This window comes from Mastomys coucha, unplaced genomic scaffold, assembly GCF_008632895.1.
Source record: "Mastomys coucha isolate ucsf_1 unplaced genomic scaffold, UCSF_Mcou_1 pScaffold13, whole genome shotgun sequence".
Classification (NCBI taxonomy): domain Eukaryota; kingdom Metazoa; phylum Chordata; class Mammalia; order Rodentia; family Muridae; genus Mastomys; species Mastomys coucha.
In genome coordinates, this window is record NW_022196895.1 from 34,346,683 (window position 1) to 34,372,848 (window position 26,166).

A 26,166-nucleotide genomic window follows, 5' to 3' on the forward strand; every position below is an offset into this window, starting at 1 on the left:
GAGATCACCATTTACAAAACAGGGAGACAAAATTACCAGGGTCCTGGGCTTTTAAATGAGATAATGCATATAAAATATTTAATAGAGTAGAGTTGGACACAAGGGGAAAGTTCAGTCTGAAAACTTGACCAGGCACCAAAGACAGAAAACCTGCTGTTTTCATGGAGTCTAATGACAAATTTATTAAAAGGTTCTAGCCAATCTTTTTCTCAAAACTATAGTCCAAATCTTTAATTTGTTTTTAATTTCCATCAAATTATTAACTCTACTTTGAAACACTCCCTTCCTCTCGGTGCTGTGTTGTGACCTCTGGTGTGAGGTCATGGCATGATGTCACAATCTACCCCCAGCTCCAACCTTGAGACTCTCTTGAGGTGATTCTTGAATCCCTTTGCTCTTTACATCTGAGCGATCTTGAGGTATTTGGTTTCATTGGAGGTTCTCTTTTCCCCCTTTGCATCTTTAAAGGGGATGTATTTCATTTGGTATCTGTTCCAGGGTATCTCACTTGGCTAACACCTGAAGATTCTTGTATGATGGACCTAGAGTCCCAGATCTGCAATCTACTTTTTGGAGGGTTGGGAATGGGGTCTGGGGAGAAGGATACAGAATGAGAACACAGGAGCTTATTAGATCATTGGGTACACACTAACTTGATGGTTCCCAGAAGTAAAACATTTCTGTATTCAGTTTAAATGTCATATGTTAATGCTATATAAGTCCCCTCTTATTTAATCAAGATACAATTCACCTGTACTAAAAAGTTAACTCTCTAAAAAATATACAATCGGTGGTGTCTAATACATCCACCAAACTGTACAATTCTACATTTTCCTCAAAAATACTAATGGTTGCATCCCATAGCCTTCCTGATAACCACTGACCTACTTGCTATCACTTTGCTTACTACAGACATTTCATATAAGTGGGAAAATATAAAATGTGGCCTTTTTTATCTGACTTCTTTCACTTGGCATAATGTTTTCCAGGTTCATCCATGTTGGAGCACTTATTTGTATATTGTTTTTAATTGCTGAGTAATAGTCTATTGTTGGATATGCCACATTCTATTCATTCATTGATGGAGTTTTGGATTTTTCACTTTTTAGCTCTTGTGCACATTGCTGCTATGAACATTTATGATCAAATATTTATGCAAATACAGTTTTTTTAGTTCTGAGTATTATACCTAAGAGTAGACTTTTGAGTATTATTATAATTCCATATTTAACTTTTCTGAGGACTAGCCACACTTTCTATAGTATGGGTTGTCTTTTTACTTCCTTAGTAGGGTCTGTTGAAACAGAGATTTTTCTAACTTCTTTTCCACAGGCTCATGATAGTTTATTTAACTGTTGATCATGTTTTAACCTGTTAACAGGGAGGATATTTTTGATTGAAACCATTCCTTGCTTAACTAAGAGTGGCTAAATACATGACGTCTTAGAGAAATTGGCGAAGCAGGCATTTTTCTTTCTATTTTAGTATTTCTAGACACATGCAGCATAGTCTTGTGTTTCTTCTCCTAGCCACATCTGTCCAAACAGCATTACATTTTTTCTTCTATTGGATATTTTCTTTATTTACATTTCAAATGTCATCCCCTTTCCAGGTCTCCACTCCAGAAATCCCCATCCCATCTCCCCTCCCAATATTTCTAATTTTTATAAATCCAATTTATGTTTCCTAAAACTATTGTCTTCTTTGAGTTTTTGAAGATCCGGCTCCCATATTTACTTCCTAGAGTTTTGTGGCTATGCCTCTCACGTTTAAATAACCAGTCCATTTTAACTAATGTTTGTACTATGCTGTGAAGTAAGAGGAGATGTAATTTTAAATCCAGCTAACTATGTCAATAATCATTGTGGCTTTTAGTAAGGTATTGAGGCTGAGTCTCAATTTCCTACGTCAAAGAGCAAACAGAATCCGAATAATAAGGCTTTGGTAAAGAGCAGGAAAATATACATATAGCTCTAAGCACAGTGCTTGAAGCCTCCAACTGTTCAATAAATGCAGCAGTTAATAAATGCCGTGAGTTAGTGCGTTATTAAGGGGAAAACATGGGAAGATGGATGCAACATTCACCTTAAGGTGTGAATCCCAGGTCTGGGATTGATTGTTAAGGGAGTCTCTGCCCTTAGGTAGACCGTTACTTCAGGTTCACGTTTAGGAATTGGCTAAAAAAATGAAATAAAATCTCTCGCTATTCAGAACCTGCATTGGTAGAAATTTGAGGGTTTGAAGCTTGCTCAGACGGTCGGTGGCGGCTCCTGCAGCGAGGGCCACGGCCTGTAGAGGGCGCGCAGGAGCCGGCTGCGCTCACGGCGGCTGCGCAGAGCCCACCCTCGGCCGGCATCCGCCCTTCTCAGCTGACAGCTCTGGAGACGGAAGAGGCGGTGCTCAGGTGCTGCGGGTTGTCTGCAGGCCTGGCCGGCGAGCGTCTGGCAAGGCCCAGTCAAGGGCATACTGCGGAACTTTAAGGCCCGGCTCGGCCGAGCGGCCGGAAGGTACGGCGGGGAGGCGCGTGGCCCGGCCTGCTCTGTGGACACCCGGCTCTCCTGCCCGGGAAGGAGCGGGGCGGCCCGCTTCGTGGGCGCCGAGGGTACAGGGCGGGGCGGATGGGCCCTGCGCCTCGGGCACGCCCCGGGGACAGTTCCCCTGCGCCGTTGCTAGCCCCGGGCCTGGAGCCCTGCCTGATCCTGTCCGGTGTTGCTGGGGCGTCGTACAAACAGGTCTGCATGGCGATTGGCAGACTGCGGGGAGAGACCCGGCCTGACCCCAGCGCCTGAGCCTGCAGGGAGTGGCCGGGAAGATAAATAGGATTTTCCCAAGCTAGGGGAACCCGGCGGAGGAGGGGCTTCACGTCCTGCTGGAGTGGCTTCCGGTTTGCAACAGTAGCATAATTAAATTTTGTCTGTTTGATGCTGCCAGGGTTGGTTCTTGTTCCCGGTTTACAGGTGAAGAAATTGCGCACTTTATGCCCAGAGACAGTCTAGAAAAGAGGCCAGGCTCTCATCTGTCTATTTTTGATTAATAAGATAGTAATAAGACTTGCTTCACGGGATTGTGGAGCCTAGCGTCAGTTAGTGCACGGAAAGGGCTGAGCACAATGCCTGGCACCGGTAAGAACTTACTAATTGTTACTGTTCTTACCAGTGTTACTGTGACAACCGGCCTATCTTCCTTCTAGGAGTGGAATGTGACAAAGTGGTCACTGACTCCTGTGCCCCTGGTCCTCCATTCCTGCGCATTGCATTTTACTTCAGGTATTTTTTCTCAGCGTCCAGGGCATGGCTAGATGCTAAGATAATAGGTAGAAGGAGAAGGCTTGAACCTGTTACATAAAGGATTATGACAGGCCTAGTAGGAGAGGAAATGCAAGGTTCGTTTTTTTAAAAGAACATTGTCTGTTGGGAAACTACTATGTGGAGGTGAGACTTCAGAAGTGGCCCTCAAAGGCCAGGTGGGTGGATTCAGAGGAGGTGAAAGCTAGCAACCTGAATTAAAGGCCACCTTAGATCCAGCCTTACGGTTGAGCTGGGGCCAGGTAGGATAACGGGACTGTCAAAAAGAGTGTGTTTTGGAGTAAGGATCATCAGCCTGGATCTGTGCTTCTTGAAAATCTACAAGTATGCTCTCTCTGGATGCACATATACTGAAATTGAAGATACAGAGATTAGCAAGGCCTTGTGCCACGACATGCAAATTCATGAAGTATTCTGTATTTTGTGTGTGTGTATGTAAGAGTGATTGTGGGGATAGGTTATGCAATTAGAAAGGAGACTGAGGGGAAATAGAGATTTTTCAGGAAGGGAGGGGGATAATAGAACACGTGTTATGTGAATGTTGAAAGGGGAGGGGTTGCTAAAGGGAGGTGGGTACAAAAGGGGATGCAGAGAAAGGGGGAGGAATTGTTTTTGGTTTTTTTTGGGGGGTTGAGTTTTTTGTTATTATTGTTTGGTTTGGGTTTTGGTTTTGGTTTTTCAAGACAGGGTTTCTTTTTGTAGCCCTGGCTGTCCTAGAACTCGCTCTGTAGACCAGGCTGGAACTCACAGAGATCTGCCAGCCCATGCTGCATGGGTACTGGGATTAAAGGTATATGCCACCAATGCCTGCCTAGGAATTCAAGGCTAAATGGGGAGAAATTTGAACAGAAGCAAATTATGTATGAAAATGATGCATTGTAGTCTTGATTTCTACAGAATGGGAAGCTAAACCCATTTTTGTTTTAAAATGTTATCCTGCCTTTAGAGTTACGTCACCTGGAAGGCTAATTTATGAACAGGTGAGAATAAAAGCCAGAGGGGATGGAAAATGGAGGCCTGACTTAATTGATCTTTAATATGGCCTAAGTATTAGAATTTTGTTACTATTGTTTGTTTGTTTTTTCAAGACAGTGTTTCTCTATGTAGCCTTAGCTGTTCTGGAACTTGTTCTGTAGACCAGGCTGGCCTCGAACTCAGAGATCCACCAGCCTCTGCCTCCCAAGTGCTGGGATTAAAGGCATGTGCCACCACGACCCAACTAACCTGGGTACTGGAATTTCAAAAAGCAGTTCCTCAGGAGATTCTGATGTTCAGACAAGATGGAGAATGCTAACCTAAAACCATGAAGTCAATACATACATCTCTCACATCTGAAAATTCTTTGTTTACAATGAAACAAAAGGCTTAATCCTATCCTCAACATGTGCTACTTTCTGGTCAGATTGTTGAAGATTCAGTAAGGTAATGTGATCAGACTTAGTACCATACACATTTGGTATTCTATAAGTGTAAACTAATTATGATACTAATTATGGTATGACTTATTTGGGAATCATCACTGAAAATATGGCTTAAAAATTAGTTTTATATAACATGTTTACACATAATTTCAAGATGTTCCTCACATTCCATAACCCACCTATGGACCACACTTCTCTAAAACTAAACTCCAATTTAGAGGTCATTCTCCCACTGAGCTACAGCCTCAGTCATGGAGGTCTGGCTGTAAACACTGAGCTTATGTTCTTCAAGCTTATGTTCTTTTTTAAAATGTTATCCTACCTTCAGAATTGAGAATAAAGCCAGAGGGGATGGGAAACGAAGGAGCAGAAGTAGAAGAGGGAGGGAGAGAGAAAGCAAAAAACAAATTTAAGATCCTTATTGGGTGTGGTGTCACCTCCTATAACCACGTCAGTTATAGGGCTGAGGGCAGACTGATAAGGTGTGGATTAGGGTTGGTTTGTTAGATGTTTGCCTTAAGTCATGATAGTACAGATGGGGAATTTGGATCTGGAGAGGATCCTCACACATCTTCCCTGTTTCTTTTTTGCAGATGGCAGAATTTCTGTAGTATATTGGATACAAATCCCACATCTTGGTTTTTTAATCCAGCTTCAGTCTAGCTTCACTGGCTAGAAAGTAAATGGGATTTGCACAAATTCCAAGCCGAACTGAAATACAGATTGCAGCAGCATTAATATCCTTTTCTCCTGGTTGTTACTAACAGGTACTAAGTGACCTAAAATGGAACACGTCTGTGCCTTAAGCAGGGCTGAGCTTCAGCAGAGCTTAACAGCTGCTGGGGAAAAGCAGAACTTGTTTTGAAAACAGAATTGTTTCAGATATGGTAGGTTTAGGAAAAAAATGAGAAGAAAATGGAGTCATTAAACGACAGTTCAGATTTTGCAGCATTATCTTTTAGGATGCAAAATGTACGCTCACTTTTGTTTCAGACCCCATTTCAGTTTGAGAAAGTAGTTGTAGGAAGCAAGGCAAAGTTGCTTTCCTGGATGTCATTAAGCACAGCAACCAGCTGTTAGCTCCCGAGTGTCTGGGGATTCTGCAGAAAAAAGAGTATGGATAAGTCCTTTGCAGGTGTTTGTGAGGAAGTTTTATATACCATGAAACTTCTCCCATCATGTGCATTTCTATTGTTAACTGATTTGAATGATTGTCTTCAATCACCAGCAAATTCAATGTCGGCAGAAGACCTGGAAGCCCAGGAGGATGAACTACTGGCCCTGGCGAGTATTTATGATGCAGATGAGTTTAGAAAAGCTGAGTCTGTCCAAGGAGGAGAAACCAGGATCTATTTGGATCTGCCACAGAATTTCAAGATATTCGTGAGCGGTTAGTTAGTAAAGTCTTTTTTTTTTTAATTGGATATTTTATTTATTTAGTTAATAATATCTTAACATAGCTTTTTCTAAATAAAAATTATTCTTGATTTCTTATACTTTACTTGTCGTTTGTGTCTATAGTCCTAGGGGATTATTGATAAGTATTAGTGGCACAGATTTAGTGTATTTTCTGTTTTAAAAGAAAACTGGGGGGAGGGGTGTAAAAGTTTTCTATTTGATCCTGCCTTTTTGGCCACTGAATTGTGATATACTGTATATTTTATGCAGCTAGTCTTCTACTTAGTAGTTGATCAGCACAGTCGTTGGTTATCAGAGGTAATCAAAGAAAACAGACAGTAATGGGTAGCTGTGAAGAGCCTTGGAGCTCCCTGGAGTGCCACATGATTGATGTCTAGAATCTGGGCTACAGGTAATGAGCAGGTGTGGGACAGGCTGTCCTCTGCCACCTTTTGTTGGAGAAAATCAAAACTGTTTGGTTCATTTGCAGAGACCTTGATGCACGTTTTCTCACAATGTTTTTCTAGAAGCTGAGATCACTTAGATGAACCTGTGGCTGTGTTGTGTGCCATGTTATGTCCTCAAGCCTGATATTATTTTGTTGGCACAAACTTCCCCAACCAATTCATGACTGGTTGGCATGTGCTGGTCTTAGTAAGTCATAGTTGTCTCATAGAAATAAATGTCTTTTTTTCTAGATTGTGTCTTTGTCTACTATAAATCAACAATTAAACAAACATTGTTCATGACTTGGTCATTAGTGTTAGGAATGGTACTAGGAAGTGTTTACAAGAGTGAGTGGTGTGACTTTATACATTGCAGGGCACCTAAGTAGATTTTTCAAGGGTTTAAAAGGTGTTGTTTTGTTTTTGAAGGCAGAGACTAGGAAATTAACATTAAGGGATGGAAGGTGCTTCGGGAGGGTTTTGTCCCCTATACTAAAGCATCGGGGCTGAGCCCTGCTCAGTAGTTTTGGACACTCCAGTGTTGATCAACTGATCCTTTCTGATTTTTGTTTTTGGTTCAGGCAATTCAAATGAGTCTCTCCAGAATAGTGGCTTTGAATACACCATTTGCTTTCTGCCACCACTTGTGCTGAACTTTGAACTGCCACCAGATTATCCATCCTCCTCCCCACCTTCATTCACACTTAGTGGCAAATGGCTGTCACCAACTCAGGTAGACCCAAAACTTAATTTCTCCTATCCATTTTTAGAAACTTTTAAAATCATCTTTAATTGAAGACTACCTTGGTGATCTTTAATTCAGTGCATAAAGACCAAATGGCTTTGATTTTATAAATTTCCCCCTAGTGTTCATGAATCCTAATGCTAATGAATTGAAAATGCTTGATGATTTTAGAAGAGTGGCAGGGCTGGGGATGTGGCTTGGAGGTAGAATTCCTACCTCATATGTGCAAGGTCCTGGGTTTTAGCCTCAGTACTGGAGAAAGAAAGAAAGAAAGAAAGAATGGCAGTAAACAAAACCTAATTTATCCTGATGAATTGCAACAGCAATGATTTTTAATCAGGTGTATTGTTTCTTTTCCCTGAGACAAAGTCCTCCTTATTTTCCTTAGATAATGATATTATTTTTCTTAGTTTCTTATTCATTCCTTAAATCAAAGATTTAATTGTAATTACAACAGAAAATTGAGCTAAATTTCTATAATAAATAATGGATAATTGTCCCTTATCTGTAAATGCACACTAATAGAAATGTGTACAGTTCTTGTGGATACTTTCTGAGACTTGATACCTTATATTGAAAGCCTTCTTTCTCTCTGTGCTGTTTATCCTTTCCTAATAATATCAACTTGTCTATTCGTAGGTAATAATTGTATATATTTATGGGGCCAAGTGTGATATTTCAGTTGTATACAGCATGTATTGATCAAACTAGGGTAATTAGCATTTCTGACTCTGTCATTTATGTCTGGAGCCTTCAAGTGCCTCTCTTCAACTTCAGTGTTTGATTAAGACATAGACAGAAATATGACTTGAAGCTAGTACAGTGTTCTGAGATGCAGTAGATCAGTAGCTACTTTTCTTGAAGTTATGATAATCAATAAGCTGATATTAAGACAAAAGCTGGCCATTGTTGACCTCAAGGAAATAGTTCATTAGTTTTTCCCTTTAGTCATACGGTTTTGATATGTTTGTTTATTTTTGAAGATAGAGTTTTGCTACATAGCCCAGGCTGGGCTAAATCTCAAGAATCCTCCTCCTCCAGCTTTATGAGAGCTAAGATTATATGTGTACAACAACCCACTTGATTTTATTTTATAATTTTTGTTCTCCCACCTAATCTTTTCTATAAAGGTACCTTTGCAAGAATTAAATTACAGTTTAAAAAGGAAGTTAAACTTTAGAGGGGATAGAAATATAATCACGTGCCAGAAGCCGAGGTATAAGCAGTGCTCATTATATGTTGAGGCTACCATTTTTGATCACTGGCATTTAGCAAGTTCTTTAGATGTTTAGAGATCCATAGAGTTACTGACACTCTGCATACTTTCATGTGCTTTAAACACATGCACATAAAAAGGATAGGTTAATTGGATGTATGACTTTCACATCTTAGTATCTCCTTATTGCTAGCTTTGGGGTACTAGGGCATAGGGAAAGGTTCATCATTACTTTTCATGTTTTAATTGGTTGTGTTTCTTTTTTCTTTTTTTTTCTTTTTGATTTTGATTTTGGTATTCAAGACTGACAAGGTTTCTCTGTCCTGAAATTCATTTTGTAAACCAGGCTGGTCTCAAACTCACAGCTATCTGCCTGCATCTCTGTCTTCTGAGTGCTCTGTTTAAAGGCTTGTGCCTTTATGGTGTGCTTCGTAGTTCAATCTTTGTTGCTACACCCTGACTCCATAGCATCGTGAATTTTACCTGTGAAATTGACACATGGGCCTGTCATTCTCTGATGGGTGGGTAGATAGAATCAAGAGTAGGTCTAGTTAATCTAGTATTTTTCTCATCTCCACCAGTATATACCTCTCTCTCCTCTCTGCTCTCTATTTCACATTTTTATTCATGTCTCTTCTGAAGTAGGACTGGAGAAGAAAGGAAGGAAAAGAATGGCCTCTTTATCAGACTTCACGTACATGGCATGCAGAGCTTCTTTAAATAGTTATTACATGGGCTAGAGAGATGGCTCAGAGGTTAAGAGTGCTGACTGTTCTTCCAGATGTCCTGAGTTCAATTCCCAGCAATCACATGGTGGCTCACAACCATCTGTAATGGGGTCTGATGCCCTCTTCTCATGTGTCTGAAGACAGCTACAGTGTACTCATATACATAAATAAATAAATCTTAAAAATAGTTATTATACTTTGGAGCTAGAGAGATGATGGCTCAGTGGTCAAGAACATTTGTTGCACTTGCATAGGACCCTGGTTCAGTTCCCAGTGCCCACATGACAATTCACAACCATCTATAACTCCAACTTCAGGGAATCTGATGCTCTCTTCTGACCTCACTGGATACCAGGCTCTCATATATATGCAGGCAAAGCACTCATATATGTAAAACAAATAAAAACAAAACTCCTAAAATAAATGTCTTACATTTTACATATTTTAGCAGTTTTCTCAAAAAAGCATGGTTCATATTAAAAACATCAAACAAATACAAAAAAGCTTTAGTTGTCAGTAAATATTAAGTAAGTGCGCATGCAGAATTATCAGAAGCACCATACAGAGCAAGGAACAGAAAATGGTATTTTTTCATTGGGATTTAATTTACAAAATTTGCTTACCATCTGGAAGGCTTGTTTTTAGGTGTTTACCTGAAAAAAGAAAAGCTGCTTATAATTTCTGAGCTCCGGTTACAAATATTTTGCATTTCTATTGGGAAATCCTCTTATGCTTGACTTTCAAATGAGATGGACCAGTTTTAGATGGAAAAGTTAAAATAGTTTAACTTTGATGGAAGTGAGAGCTTATTTTGTGGCAGTAAAACCTGTCGGGGGCCTGTAATTAATGCTCAGGGTCAGTGGCACTCTCCTTCCCTCTTCTCGGGTTTCTATGTAAACCTGTCAGCTGAGGATTTTGCTGAGTGCTAGACTGCTTCTTGCCAGGCATGGGGCCCTAAATCCAGTTCCCTGACTAAAAGCAAAAACACTTATTGTAAATGAAGAAAAAAAGGTTATTCCAGCTGATGTGGCTCTTTAAAATCAATTTTGAAACTTTGACCAGTATTTTCAATTTAACAATTTTAAAAGAATTTTTGAGAAAAAGTCTCACGTGGTTCTGGCTGATCTTCAGCCCACTGTATACTTATGGATGTCCTTGAACTCTTGATCCTCCTCGCTTTGCCTCCCAAGTTCTGGGCTTGTAGGTATGCACTAGGATATTACTTTATTTAAATTTATTTCAACTTAATAGATAATATAAGTTGTGTATGCTTATGGGTTATATATTTTGGTATATAGGAATATGTAATATTTGATTTATAGGGAAAACACTCCAAATCCTTTCTTCAGGTTTTTCCTCTCCTAGGTTTTTGAAATATATAGTGGCTTTTGTTGTTTTCAGTCAGGGATTCTTGTAGTTCAGGTTATCGCTATGTAGCTGAGACTGGCCTTAAACTCACAATTATCTTGCTTCTACCTCTTAAGTGTTAGGATGTCAGGCCTGTGCTATCACATTATTATCAACATCTCCTTACTGTGTGCACATGGGACCTCGTGTTCCTGTAACTGACGTAGTGAGCACTAGTCAGTTCTCTTCCATCCCTCACTTTCCTGTCCTTGCCTGCATTTATGTCTGTGCACCACATGAATGCAATGCCCACAGAGCTAGAAAAGGGCATTCGGTCTCCTAGGACTGAAGTTACAGATAGTTTCAAGCTACTCTGTGGGTTCTGGGAACCGAATTTAGGTCTTCTAGAAGAGTAGCCAATGAATGCTCTTTAACTGCTGAGCCATCTCTCCAGCCCTCTCCCCTTTAAAAAAAAAAAAAAAGAAAAAAGAAAAAAGCCAGGTGGTGGTGGTACATGCCCTTAATCCCAGCACTCAGGAGGTAGAGTCAGGCAGATCTCTGAGTTTGAGGCCAGCCTAGTCTACAGAGTGAGTTCCAGAACCATTGAAGCTACACAGAGAGACCCTGTCTCAAAAAAACAAAGAACAAAAAAGGAAGATGATCTCAGACTCCCCATTCTTCTGCTTTGCTTAAGCAGGTATATTTAAAGCAGGTATACCTGCCATGCCTGTATGAGATTAACTTTTATATTTTACATATGAACAAAACCACTCAGTACTTGTGTTTCTGAGCCTGCTGATTCCCAGTTTCATCCACATTGCAAATGAGAGGCTTTTCTTTTCTGTAGATGGGCAGTATTCCATTGTTCTATATCGGCTATTGATGGATGCTTAGGTTGTCTCTTCCCTTGGCAGGACTGAATAGCTCTGCTACACAGGAGTATGTAGGATACACACAGTCCCATTTCCTGACAATATAGACCCAGTAGTAGCATTGCTGGATTATATTGTAGTTCTGGTTTTGAGTCGTTGAGAAACCTTTATACTGTTCCTCACAGAGCTGCCCTAATCCACGTTCTTACTGACAGTATGTCAAAAGTTCCCTTTTCGACATCCTTGCCAGCACTCATTTTTTGATGCTAGCCACTTGTGCCAGAGTGAGGCAGTGCCTCAATGTGTCTGGGTTTTACATCACCGAAGTTAGTGAAATCGAGCTTTGCCTGGCAAGTTCATGTCTTCATTTAAGAATTGTTAGGTATTGCCCTGTGTGTGTATTAAAAGCAGCTGGAAATTAAACCTAGGGCCTGTGCATGCTATGATTGCTTTCTGTCATCGAGTAATACCCCAGATATTACTTAATATTGCTTAGTGCTTACTTAAAGATCATTGCTTAAACCAGGGCTGGTAGCAGTAGGCTTTGTTCTTCAGAAGGCTGAGGCAGGAACATCAAAAGTTCAAAGGCTGGACCTGTAAAATGGCTCCACAGGCAGGGGCACTTGTCACCAAGCCTGATGACCAGAATTTGATCCCTGAAACCCATGTGATTGAAGGAGAGAACTTGCAAGTTGTCCTCTGACCTTAACATACAGGCCTTGGCATGTGCATGCTTGTATTCACACATAACTACATACAAGATAAGTATATTTTTAAAGGCAAATCTGGGCAACTTAGCAAGAGCGTACCAAGTAAAGAGAAGACGCAGAACTCTAGTTCATAGTAGTGCATCTGCCCTGATTCCATTCCCACTATTACCAAAAAGAAAAAAGAAGCAGATTATTTTGGAGACTTATGCTTTTGAAATTTGTCGTGTATGCTGGGTGTTACCTTGTCAGGCGTTGTATGCAGCATGACTATTTTCTCCCACCTGGTAGGTTATCCCTGTGCTCTGCAGAAGCTGCTCAGGTTGACAAAAGCTTTCAACAGTTTTGAGTTAGTTTTTGTAACTTGCAACTGGTGTGTGTGTTGGGGGTGTGCCTCTGGTTTGGCTCTTTTGAGTGTGACTATCCAGTCTTTTCAGCACTGTGTGTTGAAGATACTGTCCTTTCTTGGATGTTTTGGCTTTGTTGTTTCTTCTGGACTAGATAAACAAGCACTCTACCATTGAGCTGTGTTCCCAGTTTTGAATGATTCTTTTTTTGTTGTTTGTTTGTTTGTTTATTTATTTATTTATTTTTTTGTTTCAGCCCATTTACTATTCATATGTGCCTCACAAATTTCTGTTGGATAGATTTGTTATAGGAAGTACAGTTAATCCAAAAGAGGAACAGAAGGGTATGGGAGAAGAGAACACAGGTAATTACCACATTTTACTACCCAGATACAAGTGCAGTGAGAGCTTGCAGGGCTTAGCTAGCTTCTATTCAGTGTTCCATTTCTATTCACCATTCCAGATCACCTACAAGGAAGGGTAGTAGGGCTCCTGGAAAGAAAAAGCCCCTTTAAAGCTAGATTCCTTCCTAACACATGAGGTGCAGAATGATACTAAAAGCTGTGTCAGAAGCTTAAACAGCAACCTGGTTCTGTACCTATGGCAGTCGTTTATCTTCATGCTACTTCTAGATTCTGATCTTGATTTATTCTGGCTCCTGTTGCTGAATAGTTGAAGAACAGTTTGGTGAGAATGTTGGTACTGCTTTGTTAGTAAGAAAAAGAAATGTGAGGAAGTTTATGCTAAAATAAGCTTCAGAAGATCAGGAGCTGGTATGTCATCATCTTTTCAAATTTAGCATCCTCATGTGCTCTCTCCTAGCTCTCTGCTCTCTGCAAGCACCTAGACAACCTGTGGGAAGAACACCGAGGCAGAGTGGTACTGTTTGCCTGGATGCAATTTCTTAAGGAGGACACCCTCACCTACCTGAATATTGTCTCTCCTTTTGAGCTCAAGATGGGGTCTCAGAAAAAAGTTCAGAAAAGGACGACGGGCCAGGCCTCTTCCAGCACAGAGCTTGGTTTGGGAGGAGCTGCTGCAGCAGATGTAGACCAAGAAGAAACTGTGGATGAGAGAGCTGTACAGGATGTAGAATCATTGTCAACTCTGATCCAGGAAATCTTGGACTTCAATCAAGCTCGGCAGATGAAGTGCTTCAATAGTAAACTGTTCTTGTGCAGTATCTGTTTCTGTGAGAAGCTGGGTAGTGATTGTATGTACTTCTTGGAGTGCAAACATGTATACTGCAAGGCCTGTCTGAAGGATTACTTTGAAATCCAGATCAAAGATGGTCAAGTTAAATGCCTCAACTGTCCAGAACCACAGTGCTCTTCAGTGGCTACTCCTGGTCAGGTACTGTCCTCTGTCGATGTCATGTGCCCTCCAGGTCCTTTTTCACAAAGGGAAATATCTCAGAAATTTTTCTTTTGTTTCCTTTTGAGATAGGTTCTTTCTATATATCCCAGACTAGACTCAAACTCATGATCCTCCTGCCTCCACTTCCCAAATGCTGACATTAAGATACCACTAAACTTACTCTTACTACAGGAATTTTACTTAATGTATTATTTAGCAGTGTTGAGGGTCAACCCCAGGCCTCACATAAGCTAGACAAGCCCTTTCCCACTAAGTTACACTCCAGCCCTCACAAACTTTCTTGATAGTACTCATGGGATAGACCAAGTCCTTAGATGCAGTCCACAAGTTTTTCATTGTGTCTGTTAAGCACGCTGTAAGATGGTTGTGGACATACCCAACCACCTATAATCCTACTCTAGAGGTAGAGGCTGCAGTCAGTATTATCCTTGACTGCTTAGAAAGTTCAAGGCTAATTTGGGCTGCGTGAGATTAATCTCAAAAAAATCAAGATGGCTCAGCAGGTGATGGCACTTGGCCACCAAGCCTGATGACCTGAGTTCAACCTAGGAGAGAACCAACTCTCTCAGGTCATCTTTTAACCCTTACCCCACACAAATACACAGGCAGATTTCTGTCCCTCCCTCCTTCCCTCCCTCCCTCCTTCCCTCTCTCCTTCTCTCCCTCCCTCCCTCCCTCCCCCACCCCCTTCTCTCCCCAGGGTTTCTCTGTGTAGCCCTCCCTGGCTGTCCTAGAACTAGCTCTGTAGACCAGACTGGCCTGAAACTCAAGAGATCCACTTACTGAGTGCTGGAACTAAAAGTATGTGCCACCACACCTGGCCTTAGTTTTGACCAATGTGTGAATCCATACAACCATAACCTCAGTCAGAGAAAGGCATAGGAGGCTGAGACAGGTGCATTGCTGAAAATTTAAAACTAGTCTGGACTACATAGGAAAGCCCATCTCAACTATACCTCCCCCACCCCACCCCCAAAAAAGGTATAAACTTGCCAAACCTGCTCTGATTCTGAAATGAGAATAGGGTGTGCCTTTTGAACCTATCTATTTTCTATCAGCAGCCTCAGAGTCTTCATAGGATCAGAACTAGTTGGAAAATCTTCAGATCTATGGTGCTTTATATTCCCTCTTAGGTCAAAGAGCTGGTAGAAGCAGACTTATTTGCTCGCTATGACCGTCTCCTCCTGCAGTCTACCTTGGATCTAATGGCAGATGTGGTGTATTGTCCTCGTCCATGCTGCCAGCTCCCTGTGATGCAAGAGCCTGGTGGTACCATGGCTATCTGCTCCAGCTGCAACTTTGCCTTCTGTACCTTATGCAGACTGACCTATCATGGGCTTTCTCCATGTAAAGTAACTGCAGGTATGTTGTAACTGAACCCAACCCTCATCCAGTAGCCTTCCCTTGTGAAGGCCTGTGATTTCCATTCGTACATTTAGAGTTCTCACACCTGTAGAGTTTGTATTCCTCTCTAAGTCAGAGAGCTACTAGAAGCAGAGTTGCATGCCAGTTATGACCAACTTTTGCTCTAGTGCACCCTGGACCTGATAGTAGATGTGGTGTGTTGACACATCTTTCTGAGTGCTGGTTGAAATTCTCATTCAGAGGTTATTTTGTCAGTTACTATCTTGGCTCTAGGGGAAAGGGATGAACAGAAGAGACAAAATCCTTTCGTGGAACTTCCAGTCTAGTGGGGCTGACAGACAACACAGTAAGTAGTGGTAAGTGCTAAGGAGGAAAAAGAAAGCAAGCGCTAGGTAGGAAGGGTTCTGAGCGGAGGTGGCTTAATTAGCTGGAAGCAGGTTGGATGGGAATGCTTTCTAGGAAAAAGACTAGCATGTGGACTTGGCCAGTGACTAGAGTAATGTGGGTCCTAATAGCAGATGCAGGCATCCAAACTCCCACTCTTGATTCTTTGGCACGTATGTCTCACCAGCCCCCAGATGCCTTCTCCCTGAGCACCTGTGTTGGAGTGATCCAGCACAGGAGTGTCAGACACTTGCTTGGCAGTTTGGGTGCAGGTGCTCTAGGGAATCGGGCCCTTTTGTCAGTGTGACTGGTCCTTGGTGCCCTACGTTTTCTCAGTTAATGAAGAGGACAATAGTTGAGTGTTGTAAAATGGAAGAGAACTAATGAAAGTGTCTGTGATAGGTTGATAGAGGAATTAAAAGTCAGGGTTAAAAAGTTTGAGCAATTTTGCTGGGCATTGGTGGCGCATGCCTTTAATCCCAGCACTCAGGAGACAGAGGCAGGTGGATTTCTGAGTTCGAGGCCAGCCTGGTCTACAGAATGAATTCAAGGACAGCCAAGGCTATACAGAGAAACACTGTCTCGAAAAACAAAACAAAACAAAAGTTAGAACAGTTTCAGAATAACACAAATCTAATACAAATTTGTAGTTGTTATTAATCTTTCTAGTAATTCCTTCTATTATATTTACAAATGTATTGATTCCTGACAGGAGGACTGATCTTTCAACCTTGACCAAGTGAGAAACAGTGAACTAATTGAGAGGAGCAGAGCTCTAATGAGGAAAGTAGACTAATAAACTATCGAGAGCAGGGCTAGGGAGATGGTGCAATGGGTAAGAGTGCTTGCCATGTAAACATGAGATCCTGAGTTTGAATCCCCAGCATTCATGTAAAAATCTGAGTATGGCCACATATACCTGAAGCCCCATCTTTGAATGACAAGGCCTGGTGGATCCTGGGAGCTCACTGACCAGCCAGTGTACCCTAAGTGGCAAGCTTCTGGTTTAGTGACTTAGAAGAATAAGGCAGAGAATGATAGAGGAAGGTAGCAGATGTCCTCCTTTGTCCTCCACATTTGTGTGCACATGTCTGTACTCTCACACACACTACACACATCTCCCAAATAAAAATTAAGTAACTGGGACTTTAATGAGAGATCTTCAATTGTATTGAGAAACGGATGGAATGCAATTGTGAAAAAATGCTTTTATCTACAGCTGGAACCTTTGCAGATGGTTGCCTAATCCATTTAGTAGAGAAACAGTATAAGCCAGTTAAGAATATTGGGGGGAAAGGTGAAAAGAACTTTTTTTTTTTAAATATGAGTGAATACATGTGAGTGCAGTGTCTGTGGAGGCCAGAAGAGGGCATTCCATTCCCTCGGAGCTGGAGTTACAGGTTGTTGTGAGCCTCATGATGACATTTGTGTTGGAAACAAAACCCAGGTCCTCTGGAGGGACAGCAAGTGTTCTTAACAGCTGAGCCTTCTCTCCAGCCTCAAGGAAGAACTGCTTTAAAATTTACATTATCTGTCTGTCCATCAGTCTGCCTCTCTGTCTGACTGTTCTCGTGGTGAGAAGCACACTCATGTCCTGGTGGGAATGTGGGAGTCAGAAGACTCCGTGAGGGGGTTGATCTTCCACCATGTGGACCTGAATATTGAAGTCAGGTCATCAGACGTGGCAGCCAGCTCATCACCCACTGAGCCATCTAATCTGCCCTAGGAAGAGCTCTTCAGCACCTGCAACAAAGCAAAAATTTAATCACTATTTTTGTCTGTCAAAATTTGGAGTTTTCGATGACTGATGTTTATATGTTATGGAATCTTGCATCTACAACTTAGATATTTTGATGTGGCAGAGGGGATTGAATTCGGGGTCTTGGCAAGCACCCTGCCACTTGGCTTCATGGGATATTTTGGTTTTTTTTTTTTTTTTTGACAAGCCAATTTTTAATTGAATGTTACCAGTTATATAAACATACTGACATTGAGAAATCAAAGTCAAAGGAAAACTTGCCACCTTAGCAAGTATGACTCTTGTAGTGGGTGGATTCCTTCCCTCCTTTGTTGTGGTGCATAAGTAACTTTTACCTGGTTGTTGTGTATTTTTTTGGATCTTATGATTTGGATTGGGGGGTAGCTACTCCAATCATAAGTCTTTTTGTGTGTGTCTTGATTTTTTTTTTTTTTAGCATGTTGAAAACTTTATCTAATAGACAGATCTAAACCACAGAAGATTGTTCACATTTTCACATACAATATATTTATGGTTTTTATTGGCATGTTAATTATATACATGATGGGTTTTATTATGAATTTTTGTTGTTTTTGTTTTTTGGGTTTTGTTTTTGTTTTTCCAAGACATAGTTTCTCTGTGTAGCTCTGGCAGTTGTGAAATTCCCTCTGTAGACCAGGCTGGGCACAAACTCAGAGATCCACTTGCCTCTGCCTCCCAGGGACTAGGATCAAAAGTATGCACCACCACTACCTGACTTCATTATGAAATTTTTGTACACGTACATATTTTTATCATAATCATTTCATTGACCCTTTTAGTCTCCCCCTCTCCTCCATTGATCTAAATTTTTTATATTTAAATTTTAAGTATGGGTGGTTTTTTTGTGGAGTTTTTGTGAAGTTTTGTTTTCAAGACAGGGTATCACAATGTAGTTCTGGCTGATCTGGAACTCTATGCAGACTAGGCTAGCCTTTAAAGTTTACCCAGTGCGATCTGCCTACCTCTGCCTCCTAAGTGCTGGGGCTAAAGCTATGCACCACCATGTCCATTATTGCCATTTTTAATGTTTTTCTAGAGAAATTAATAGACTTACGAAATGAATACCTACAAGCAGATGAAGCTACTAAAAGGTTCTTGGAACAGAGGTATGGCAAGAGGGTGATTCAGAAGGCCCTGGAGGAGATGGAAAGTAAAGACTGGCTGGAAAAGAACTCCAAGAGCTGCCCCTGCTGCGGAACACCCATACAGGTAACCTCTGTAGAACAGATTCACGGGCACAGAGGTGCCCTCAGGAGCCCACTCTCAACTGTAATAGTCAGGGTTTGAAAAAGCATTTGGGTACCTACTCGGCCTTCTGACTGAAGATTGGGTTTCAGTAGTAAATACTGTTAACTGACCTTAAGTGTATATAGGCTTCTCTATTCAAACTGCTTTTATACAAAGACAATTTATCGCACATTGTGCCCACCTCAGAATTGAATAGATGAGGCTCCATTTTGCTTTCTTTTGTTAGTAACAAGACCGCAGGCTAGGTTAGTTACAAAACTTTTGATCTAGTTCTGTCCTGAGACTCAGTGCAGAGCACTGAGTGGTGGGAAGTGTAGTTCTCTATCCACTGGGAGTCCTCTCTCGTGTAAAGTCACCAGTCTTCAGTGATGGCCTTAGCTCAACCTCATCTTCTCCAAGGGTCCTGCTTCTAAATACAACATTCAGGTCAAGTTCCATGTTTTAACACCCCATAATGGGAATAAAGTCCCAACATGGGGTTTGAAAGGGACAAACTTGTTAGTAAGAACATACAGACCAAAAAATAAAAATAAAAAGTTAAAAAAGCATACAGAGCTATAGTCAACTCTTAATCTCTGTGGTTTTAAAGATTGCTTATTTTTATTTTGCATGTATGGCTGTTTGTCCACATGTTTGTCTGAGTACCATGTGCGTACCTGGGACCTGCAGAGACCAGAAGGCAGCTTTGGATTTTTTTTTGAAACTGGAGTTACAGGTGGTTGTGAGCCCCCAAGTGGGTGGTGAGAATTAAACCTGGGTCCTCTGGAACAGCAGCTAGTGCTCTTATCCAAGGAGCCATCTCTCCAGCCCTAATCTATGTTTCTAAAACAGTCTTATCTGAGTCTGGGGATATTCCTCGGTTGGTAGGGTGCTGGCCTAGAATTCAGGAAGCTCTCCATTTGGTCTCCAGTACAACAAACTAGAACTTATGACAACAAACTAGACGTATATGACAAAAGCCAAATATGTCCACTTCACTCTTTGTGGCATGGACACCAGGAGTCCTTGCATTGGTGAGATGGAGGCAGGAAAACAGAAGTTCAAGGTCACCTGTAGCTGTGTAGCAAGTTCAAGGCCAACATAGATTCATGAACCTCCATCTCAAAAAAAATAGTTCTGACTTTTCAGACCTATTTATCCTTCAGAATACCAACTGCGTCCAACAAATATTTAGTCAGGAAGTAGAAGCATTTTCTCTATTATTCTGAGTCAAACAGACATTTATTTCTTCTCACCAAAATTTTAACAGATTTTAAAATGAAAACATGGCCTTCCATTTGATTTCTTTTTTCTTTTTTTTTTTTTTTCTTTTTTTTTCTTTCTTTTGGTTTTTTTTGAGACAGGGTTTCTCTGTGTAGCCCTGGCTGTTCTGGAACTCACTCTGTAGACCAGGCTGGCCTCCAACTCAGAAATCCACCTGCCTCTGCCTCCCAAGTGCTGGGATTAAAGGCTCTTCCATTTGATTTCTAATCTTCCAGTTTTCTAATCTTGTACATTGTAACAGAACCTGATGATGATTCCTTAGTCGCATCCTTAAGAAAGCGGCTTCGTATTTGAGCACTTGTGGCATGCTTGAGCCCCATGACTCCACTTACTAATTTTGATTGGTGTAGAAAGTTAAAACTCAGCCCCAGCCTGGTTGGCGTATTCTGTAGTCCCAGCCATTTGGAGAGCTGAAGCAAGAGGGTTGCCATTGAACAACTTCAACCCTGGCTTAAACATAAAAAGTGGAAAAGGAAAGGATATAGGTGAATGGCAGAATGCTGGCCTGGCATGGAAACAAAGTAACACTTTAATGTCAATCTGCTTATGTGTTCCCCTCCTGCGCTCCATTCGTGTCTATGAGAGAGGGTTTGCTAAGTATCTGCTTGTGGGAGCACCTGCTCAGTACCTTCTGTATTTTACTTACACTGCAAAATGGTAAGCATAAGTGGTTGTCTCTGTGTTTGTTGCCTGCATATCAGTCCTCCCAGAGAAAGGACAAAAGATCGAGAGAAGTGTACTGGGTTGTTTTCAGCACATCCATCCTCTTCTGCTTTTATCCCATAATATTGTTCTTGTCTCTCCTTCCCACCAGAAATTAGACGGCTGCAACAAGATGACCTGTACTGGCTGTATGCAGTATTTCTGCTGGATTTGCATGGGTTCTCTCTCTCGAGCAAACCCTTACAGACATTTCACTGATGCTGAATCCCCATGCTTTAACAGGTTTGTACACACAGGGTTCCTTAGACTTAGCAGGTAAAAACTCAGGTGTGCCTGCATGAGGTCTGTGTACAGGTGTACCCTGGATGGGCAGAGACCCAAGAGGTGTTGTCTTTCAGAGTTGGAGCTGGAAGTACAGATGGATTGCAGGATGCCTGGTTTGTTACATGAATACTGGGATCCAAACTCTGGATCCAAACACTGAACCATCTTCCTGGCATCTGGAATGTTTTGATACTAGTATGCAGGCTGGTTTATTTCTAGAATATCAGGTTTTTTCCCCTAAAGTAGCTAGACTTAGAGAATTCTTTTCGCACATGTGATTTTGGGGGGGGGGGTGTTTTTTTTTTTGTTTTGTTTTTTGTTTTTTCGAGACAGGGTTTCTCTGTGTAGCCCTGGCTGTCCTGGAACTCACTCTGTAGACCAGGCTGGCCTCGAACTCAGAAATCCGCCTGCCTCTGCCTCTCAAGTGCTGGGATTAAAGGCATGCGCCACCACTGCCCGGCTGTAGTAACCATTTTAACAAGGATATTTCATGTGATGTAGTGACAGTGCCCAGGCTGACTCTCTGGTAGTTTGCTATCATTTCCCTTTTGTTATTAAAAAAGAATCTAAGGTGATTCTTTGACACAGTGTGGGTTATTGTTCAAAAGCTCTCCAAGGTCAGCATTGGTGTTTTTCTCCTTTGGTTTCTGCAGAACCTACATTCATCAATGTAAAAGTGTAAGAGAAATGGAAAAGGTTGAGTCCTGCGGTGAACTGCTGCAAGCTAGTGTTGGAAATTGCACCAACTTTAGAGAGTAAAAGGGAAAGAAAAAAAGGGCTCTACACAGCACACTACCCACGAAGATGCAAGGCTGTGAGAGAGAATGGCAAGATTAGCACATGGCTGGGTGTTTCCCAAAGAGTTCAGGTTCTTCCAGGCTACGTGATTCCCTGTTCTTGTTTATTTCACAACTATATACATTATTGGTTTGGTGATGCCCATTCTCCAGTTTTGCAAATAAACTAAAAAGAGGAATGGGGTTCAACCTAGAGGCAGTTTCCAGGCATGCAAGAAGTATACAGTGATCAGTACTTTTCTTATCTATCTAATTTTAGACAAGGTTTCTCTTTGTAGCCCTGGCTGTCCTTGAGCTCCCTCTGTAGACCAGGCTGGACTTGAACCCAGAGATCCACATGCCTCTGACTCCCAAGTGCTGGGATTAAAGGCACATACTACCACCAGCCTTGTTTCTGATCTTTTGAGAAGGGCCTTGCTTTTCTCCCCATTGTCCCGGCCTTGATAAAAACCATTAGATTACATTCCTAAAGCTAGCCACCAAGGTCTATTCTCTTATTTGACTACTTCCTCCTCCTGAGACTTGACTACCAAGGTCCAGCTATCAAATTATTGAAGTTCAGAAATAAAAGCCTCCTTTGTCTCATCTAATTAACATGCCCAATTAAAATTAAATACCCCATCCTAGCATGGGGTAGGGTAGGAGGTGTACCTCTTTACTTTTAGAAGATGTACCTCTTTACCTTTATAAACTCCCATTTGCCTATGGCCTCATCTGTCTCTTCTCTATCTAGAGACAGGCTTTTGTCTCTCTGAGACAGATACCCCTTTGCTCTCTCCTTTGTTCTCCTTCTCCTCATCCTCTATCTCCTGTCTTTGTCTCTTATTTCTTGCCCTTTATCTCTCTGGGGCAAGTAAATCTCCTTTGGTTGAGAACTTGTTTTGGGGTCCTGAGCTGATACCCTCTGTCTTCTTACACAAACATCTCTTGGCATCATTAGAAGGATCTAGATTTTAACTCTTTAATGAAATGGTTAAAGAAGAATATGTATGCAGAGATGTTACCAGAAGAATAGACTGCTTTTTCGAGGAGGAAAGACAGATTCTGCTATTTTGTCCAACTGTCTAAGTGTGTGCCTTATTTTATGCTTTCAGGTTGTTCCATGCCGTGGATATTAATGGAGATATTTGGGAAGACGAAATTGAGGACGGCGACGATGATGATGACGATGACGATGACTAGTTCATTCCTTCTGCTCACAATATAGAAGTGGAATGGTTTGCTCTGATCTTCTGTCAAGTACACAAAGAGACCTTGCAGGATATTTAGGGTGCCATCTATTTACTCTTCCAGTGTAGAAGGAAGAACAGGGTTTATATTTTTCCTTTGGTTCTACTGATTAAGGCACATACATTTTCCATGTGACATAATCTGATAAAATTATATGCCAAAGGATCAGAAATGCAAACTATAGGAGATTAAATATTATAATATGCCCAAACTGTGAATAGTTAAAAAGTAAATATTTATTTTCTCTCCCAAGCTTTAGGTTAGGCAGAGGGTCAAGAGTTAAGCTTTTAGACCATGTCCAAGAAGCCTGAAGTTGGAGTGCTCTCAGTTCCTTCCCTCAGCTAGGGACAGTCACAGCCCCAGTCGTGCTGGCCTGGGAGCCTGATCCATTCATTCTCTGTTACACTGCTCACTCCCATCTGTGCTGTGGAGGAGCCTCTGCTCTGTAACTGACCAGTTGTCCCAGTGTCGTTCTGCTCCACTGCTTGCCAGAATAGAAGTCTATAGTACATTAAAAGTATTTTTAGTGCCACAATCCCTGTGGGTCACTTGATATTTATGAATATTGTACTGAATCCACTGTTTTAGAGCCAAATGTAGAATTTAGGATTCTGGCTCAGAATTCCTTCAGATTCAGAGTCAGAGCTGTCTCTGCCCCATTGTGTTCTCAACTTTCTCCCTTTGCCTCCCACCTCTTGTGGGCAAGGACAGTTTTAATGTTGATTCCAGCAGTGTGTGTCTTTTTTCCTCTGATAGAATAGAAAAGAGCCCAGTGTATTCCTCATGAATGCTCTCTAAGCCTGTGAAGAGCACCGTGGTTCTACCCCATCTTGTGAACCCTCGGGTCCTCTCTAATCACCTCCAGGGATTGGACTTTCTCCCCTCCCCTCTTAAGCAGCAGTGTGTCGAGTGATAACAGTAGCTTGATAGCTGGATTCCTATCTGGGTTTTATTGGCTTTTTGAAAGACTGTCTTCTTCATGATTCAGTAAGTGGCTTGGTAGTCACTTGGTGGATGTTTTGAAAGGACAGTAATTCACCTGTAGCTTGTGAACATGTGTTTTCTACTTTGACACTGAAAATTAAGGAATTGCTTAACTGTCAGCTCAGACTGCTTCTGGATTGTCAATGAGGATGCTTAATCTTAACAATAAAGTAATTTAAAATCATCCTGTAATGGAAGTAGACATGATGTCCTGTTGATTCTGTCACCTAAACACTGTCTGAAGTTAAAACTGATTTGTGTTTCTGTTTGTTCTGTTGGTTGGGGTGTTTTGTTGTAGGGTTTTCTTCTAGAGATTGACCCAAGACCTCAAGCGTGCTGAGTCTGAGCCTGCCACTAAATGACACACACACAGACATTTTTATTGGGTTGGGTTTTTTTGTTTTGTTTTGTTTTTGTTTTTGTTTTTGTTTGTTTGTTTTTTTGAGACAGGGTTTCTCTGTGTAGCCCTGGCTATCCTGGAACTCACTCTGTAAATCAGGCTGGCCTCGAACTCAGAAATCTGCCTGCCTCTGCCTCCCAAATGCTGGAATTAAAGGTGTGTGCCACCACCGCCCAGCAGACATTTTTAAAGAGAGAAGAAAGGGTCCCAGAACAGCACCTCCTTTCTTACTCAGGGCATATATTTTGTTTGAGCATGTTCTTTTCATGGGCTTCCATCAACACATATTATCACTGGACTTAAAAAATAAGTGGGGGCTGGTGCAGTGGTGACACATGCCTTTAATCCCAGCACTTGGGAGGCAGAGGCAGGCGGATTTCTGAGTTCGAGGCCAACCTGGTCTACAGAGTGAGTTCCAGGACAGCCAGGGCTATACAGATGGAGCCACCAACACGCCCTGGTTCATGAGCTGTTTGATAAACGATAGCAGTTATTTTAGCTAAGCCTTTATAGTACTGTCATGAAAGCAACAGCTTGGTCATACATAGGTGGGAGAGCCAACAATGGTGAGCCTGGGACCTGTTTACTCATTCACCCAAGGGTACAAAATCCTCACCCTCAATTTTAACATAGACCATTTTTGAGGCAGCTAATTTTGAGATGGTATAATTTTAGTAGAATTTGGGGGGTTATTTTGTTATTTTTATGTGTAAGATTGTTTTACCTGCATGTATGTCTCTGTACACCACATGTGTGTCTGATACCCATGGAGGACAGAAGATGCTTTCAGACCCTTTAGAAATATAGTTAACAGATTATTGTGAGCTCTCATGTTAGTGCTAGGAATTGAACCCAAGTCCTCTGTAAGAGCAACAAGTGTTCTTGTCTGCTGAGCTATCTCTCCAGCCTCAGTAAATAATTTTTATTAGGTGAATAATATAAGAGACTGGGTAATTCCCTTGATTGTCCTGTGAAACAAATGAGTTTCTAGAAGATTGCTGTGTCATGTAAATGTCTGATAGAATAAAGAAGTTTATCCTAGGCTGTAGAGATGGCTCAGAGGTTAAGAGCACTGACTGACTGCTCTACCAGAGGTCTGAGTTCAATTCTGAGCAACCACGTGGTGGCTCACAACCATCTGTAATGGGATCTGATGCCCTCTTCTGGCATGTCTGAAGACAGCTACAGTGTACATGAAATAAATTAATTTTAAAAAATCCAAGTATATCCCTACCTCAGGATCAAGGCCTGCTTGACATAAATTTGCCATAAATTGACATGATGAGCTTTGGAAGACCTTTTGTTGTGAATTTGAAGAGGCTGTGACTCCTGATTTTTTTTTTTCAACTATAAAATGCCTGTGGGTCTAGGGCTGATAAAAGAAGATAACTTTCCAAATAACTTTTTTCTTGAAATGTGGGCCATCAACTTTTTGTGACTTTAGCCTGCCTTTGTCAACTGAGGTGCATGTTGTTTAATCTATTTTTAAAAAGAAACTTCATTTTAGATTCATAGAAAAGCTGCAAAGCAGCAAAGCGTGGTGGTGCATGCTTGAAATCTCAATGCTGGGGAGGCGAGGCAGGGAGAGCGAGGATGCAAGGCAAGCCTTAGCTTTGGAGTGAGTTCCAGACCAGTCTGAGCCACTTGAGAGCCTGTCTCAAAAACGGTGGGAATTTACCCCTACTGCAAAGGTGGAACTCAAGTCTCTTTATATCCCATGTTTCCCCATTGTCGATACCGTGTGTTAGTAGTGTGGCACCATCAATGGCAGACATGATTATTGGTCACACCTTAATACTATTTTCTTAGTTCTTTCCTT

The 26,166-nt window shown here is 41.5% G+C and overlaps 1 protein-coding gene across 11 annotated transcripts; it reads left to right on the top strand.

Moving 5' to 3' along the window:
* The first annotated feature begins 357 nt into the window (after positions 1 to 357).
* Rnf14 (ring finger protein 14) lies at positions 358 to 24,139 on the top strand. Of its 11 annotated transcripts, XM_031365536.1 has the most exons (11): positions 2,344 to 2,507; positions 3,191 to 3,266; positions 4,008 to 4,095; positions 5,320 to 5,493; positions 5,955 to 6,116; positions 7,152 to 7,303; positions 13,355 to 13,885; positions 15,043 to 15,271; positions 18,475 to 18,647; positions 20,764 to 20,894; positions 22,828 to 24,136. In XM_031365536.1, exons 5-11 carry the CDS (start codon positions 5,963 to 5,965, stop codon positions 22,913 to 22,915), a joined length of 1,458 nt encoding a protein of 485 aa, XP_031221396.1. In that variant the 5' UTR covers positions 2,344 to 2,507; positions 3,191 to 3,266; positions 4,008 to 4,095; positions 5,320 to 5,493; positions 5,955 to 5,962; the 3' UTR covers positions 22,916 to 24,136. The 11 variants fall into 11 exon arrangements, with proteins under 11 accessions (XP_031221398.1, XP_031221391.1, XP_031221392.1 ...); XM_031365534.1 differs by lacking the exon at positions 4,008 to 4,095 and having other exon boundaries at positions 22,828 to 24,139; XM_031365535.1 differs by lacking the exon at positions 3,191 to 3,266.
* The last annotated feature ends 2,027 nt before the right edge of the window (positions 24,140 to 26,166 follow it).

What these genes read in the sequence shown, in the direction of transcription:
- Rnf14 (XM_031365538.1), top strand. Translation starts at nt 5,963, where the DNA reads ATGTCGGCAGAAGACCTGGAAGCCCAGGAGGATGAACTACTGGCCCTG. An exon ending in TCCATGTAAAGTAACTGCAG is followed by an intron (nt 15,272 to 18,474) that starts GTATGTTGTAAC and finishes ATGTTTTTCTAG; the next exon opens with AGAAATTAATAGACTTACGA. An exon ending in GAATCCCCATGCTTTAACAG is followed by an intron (nt 20,895 to 22,827) that starts GTTTGTACACAC and finishes TTATGCTTTCAG; the next exon opens with GTTGTTCCATGCCGTGGATA.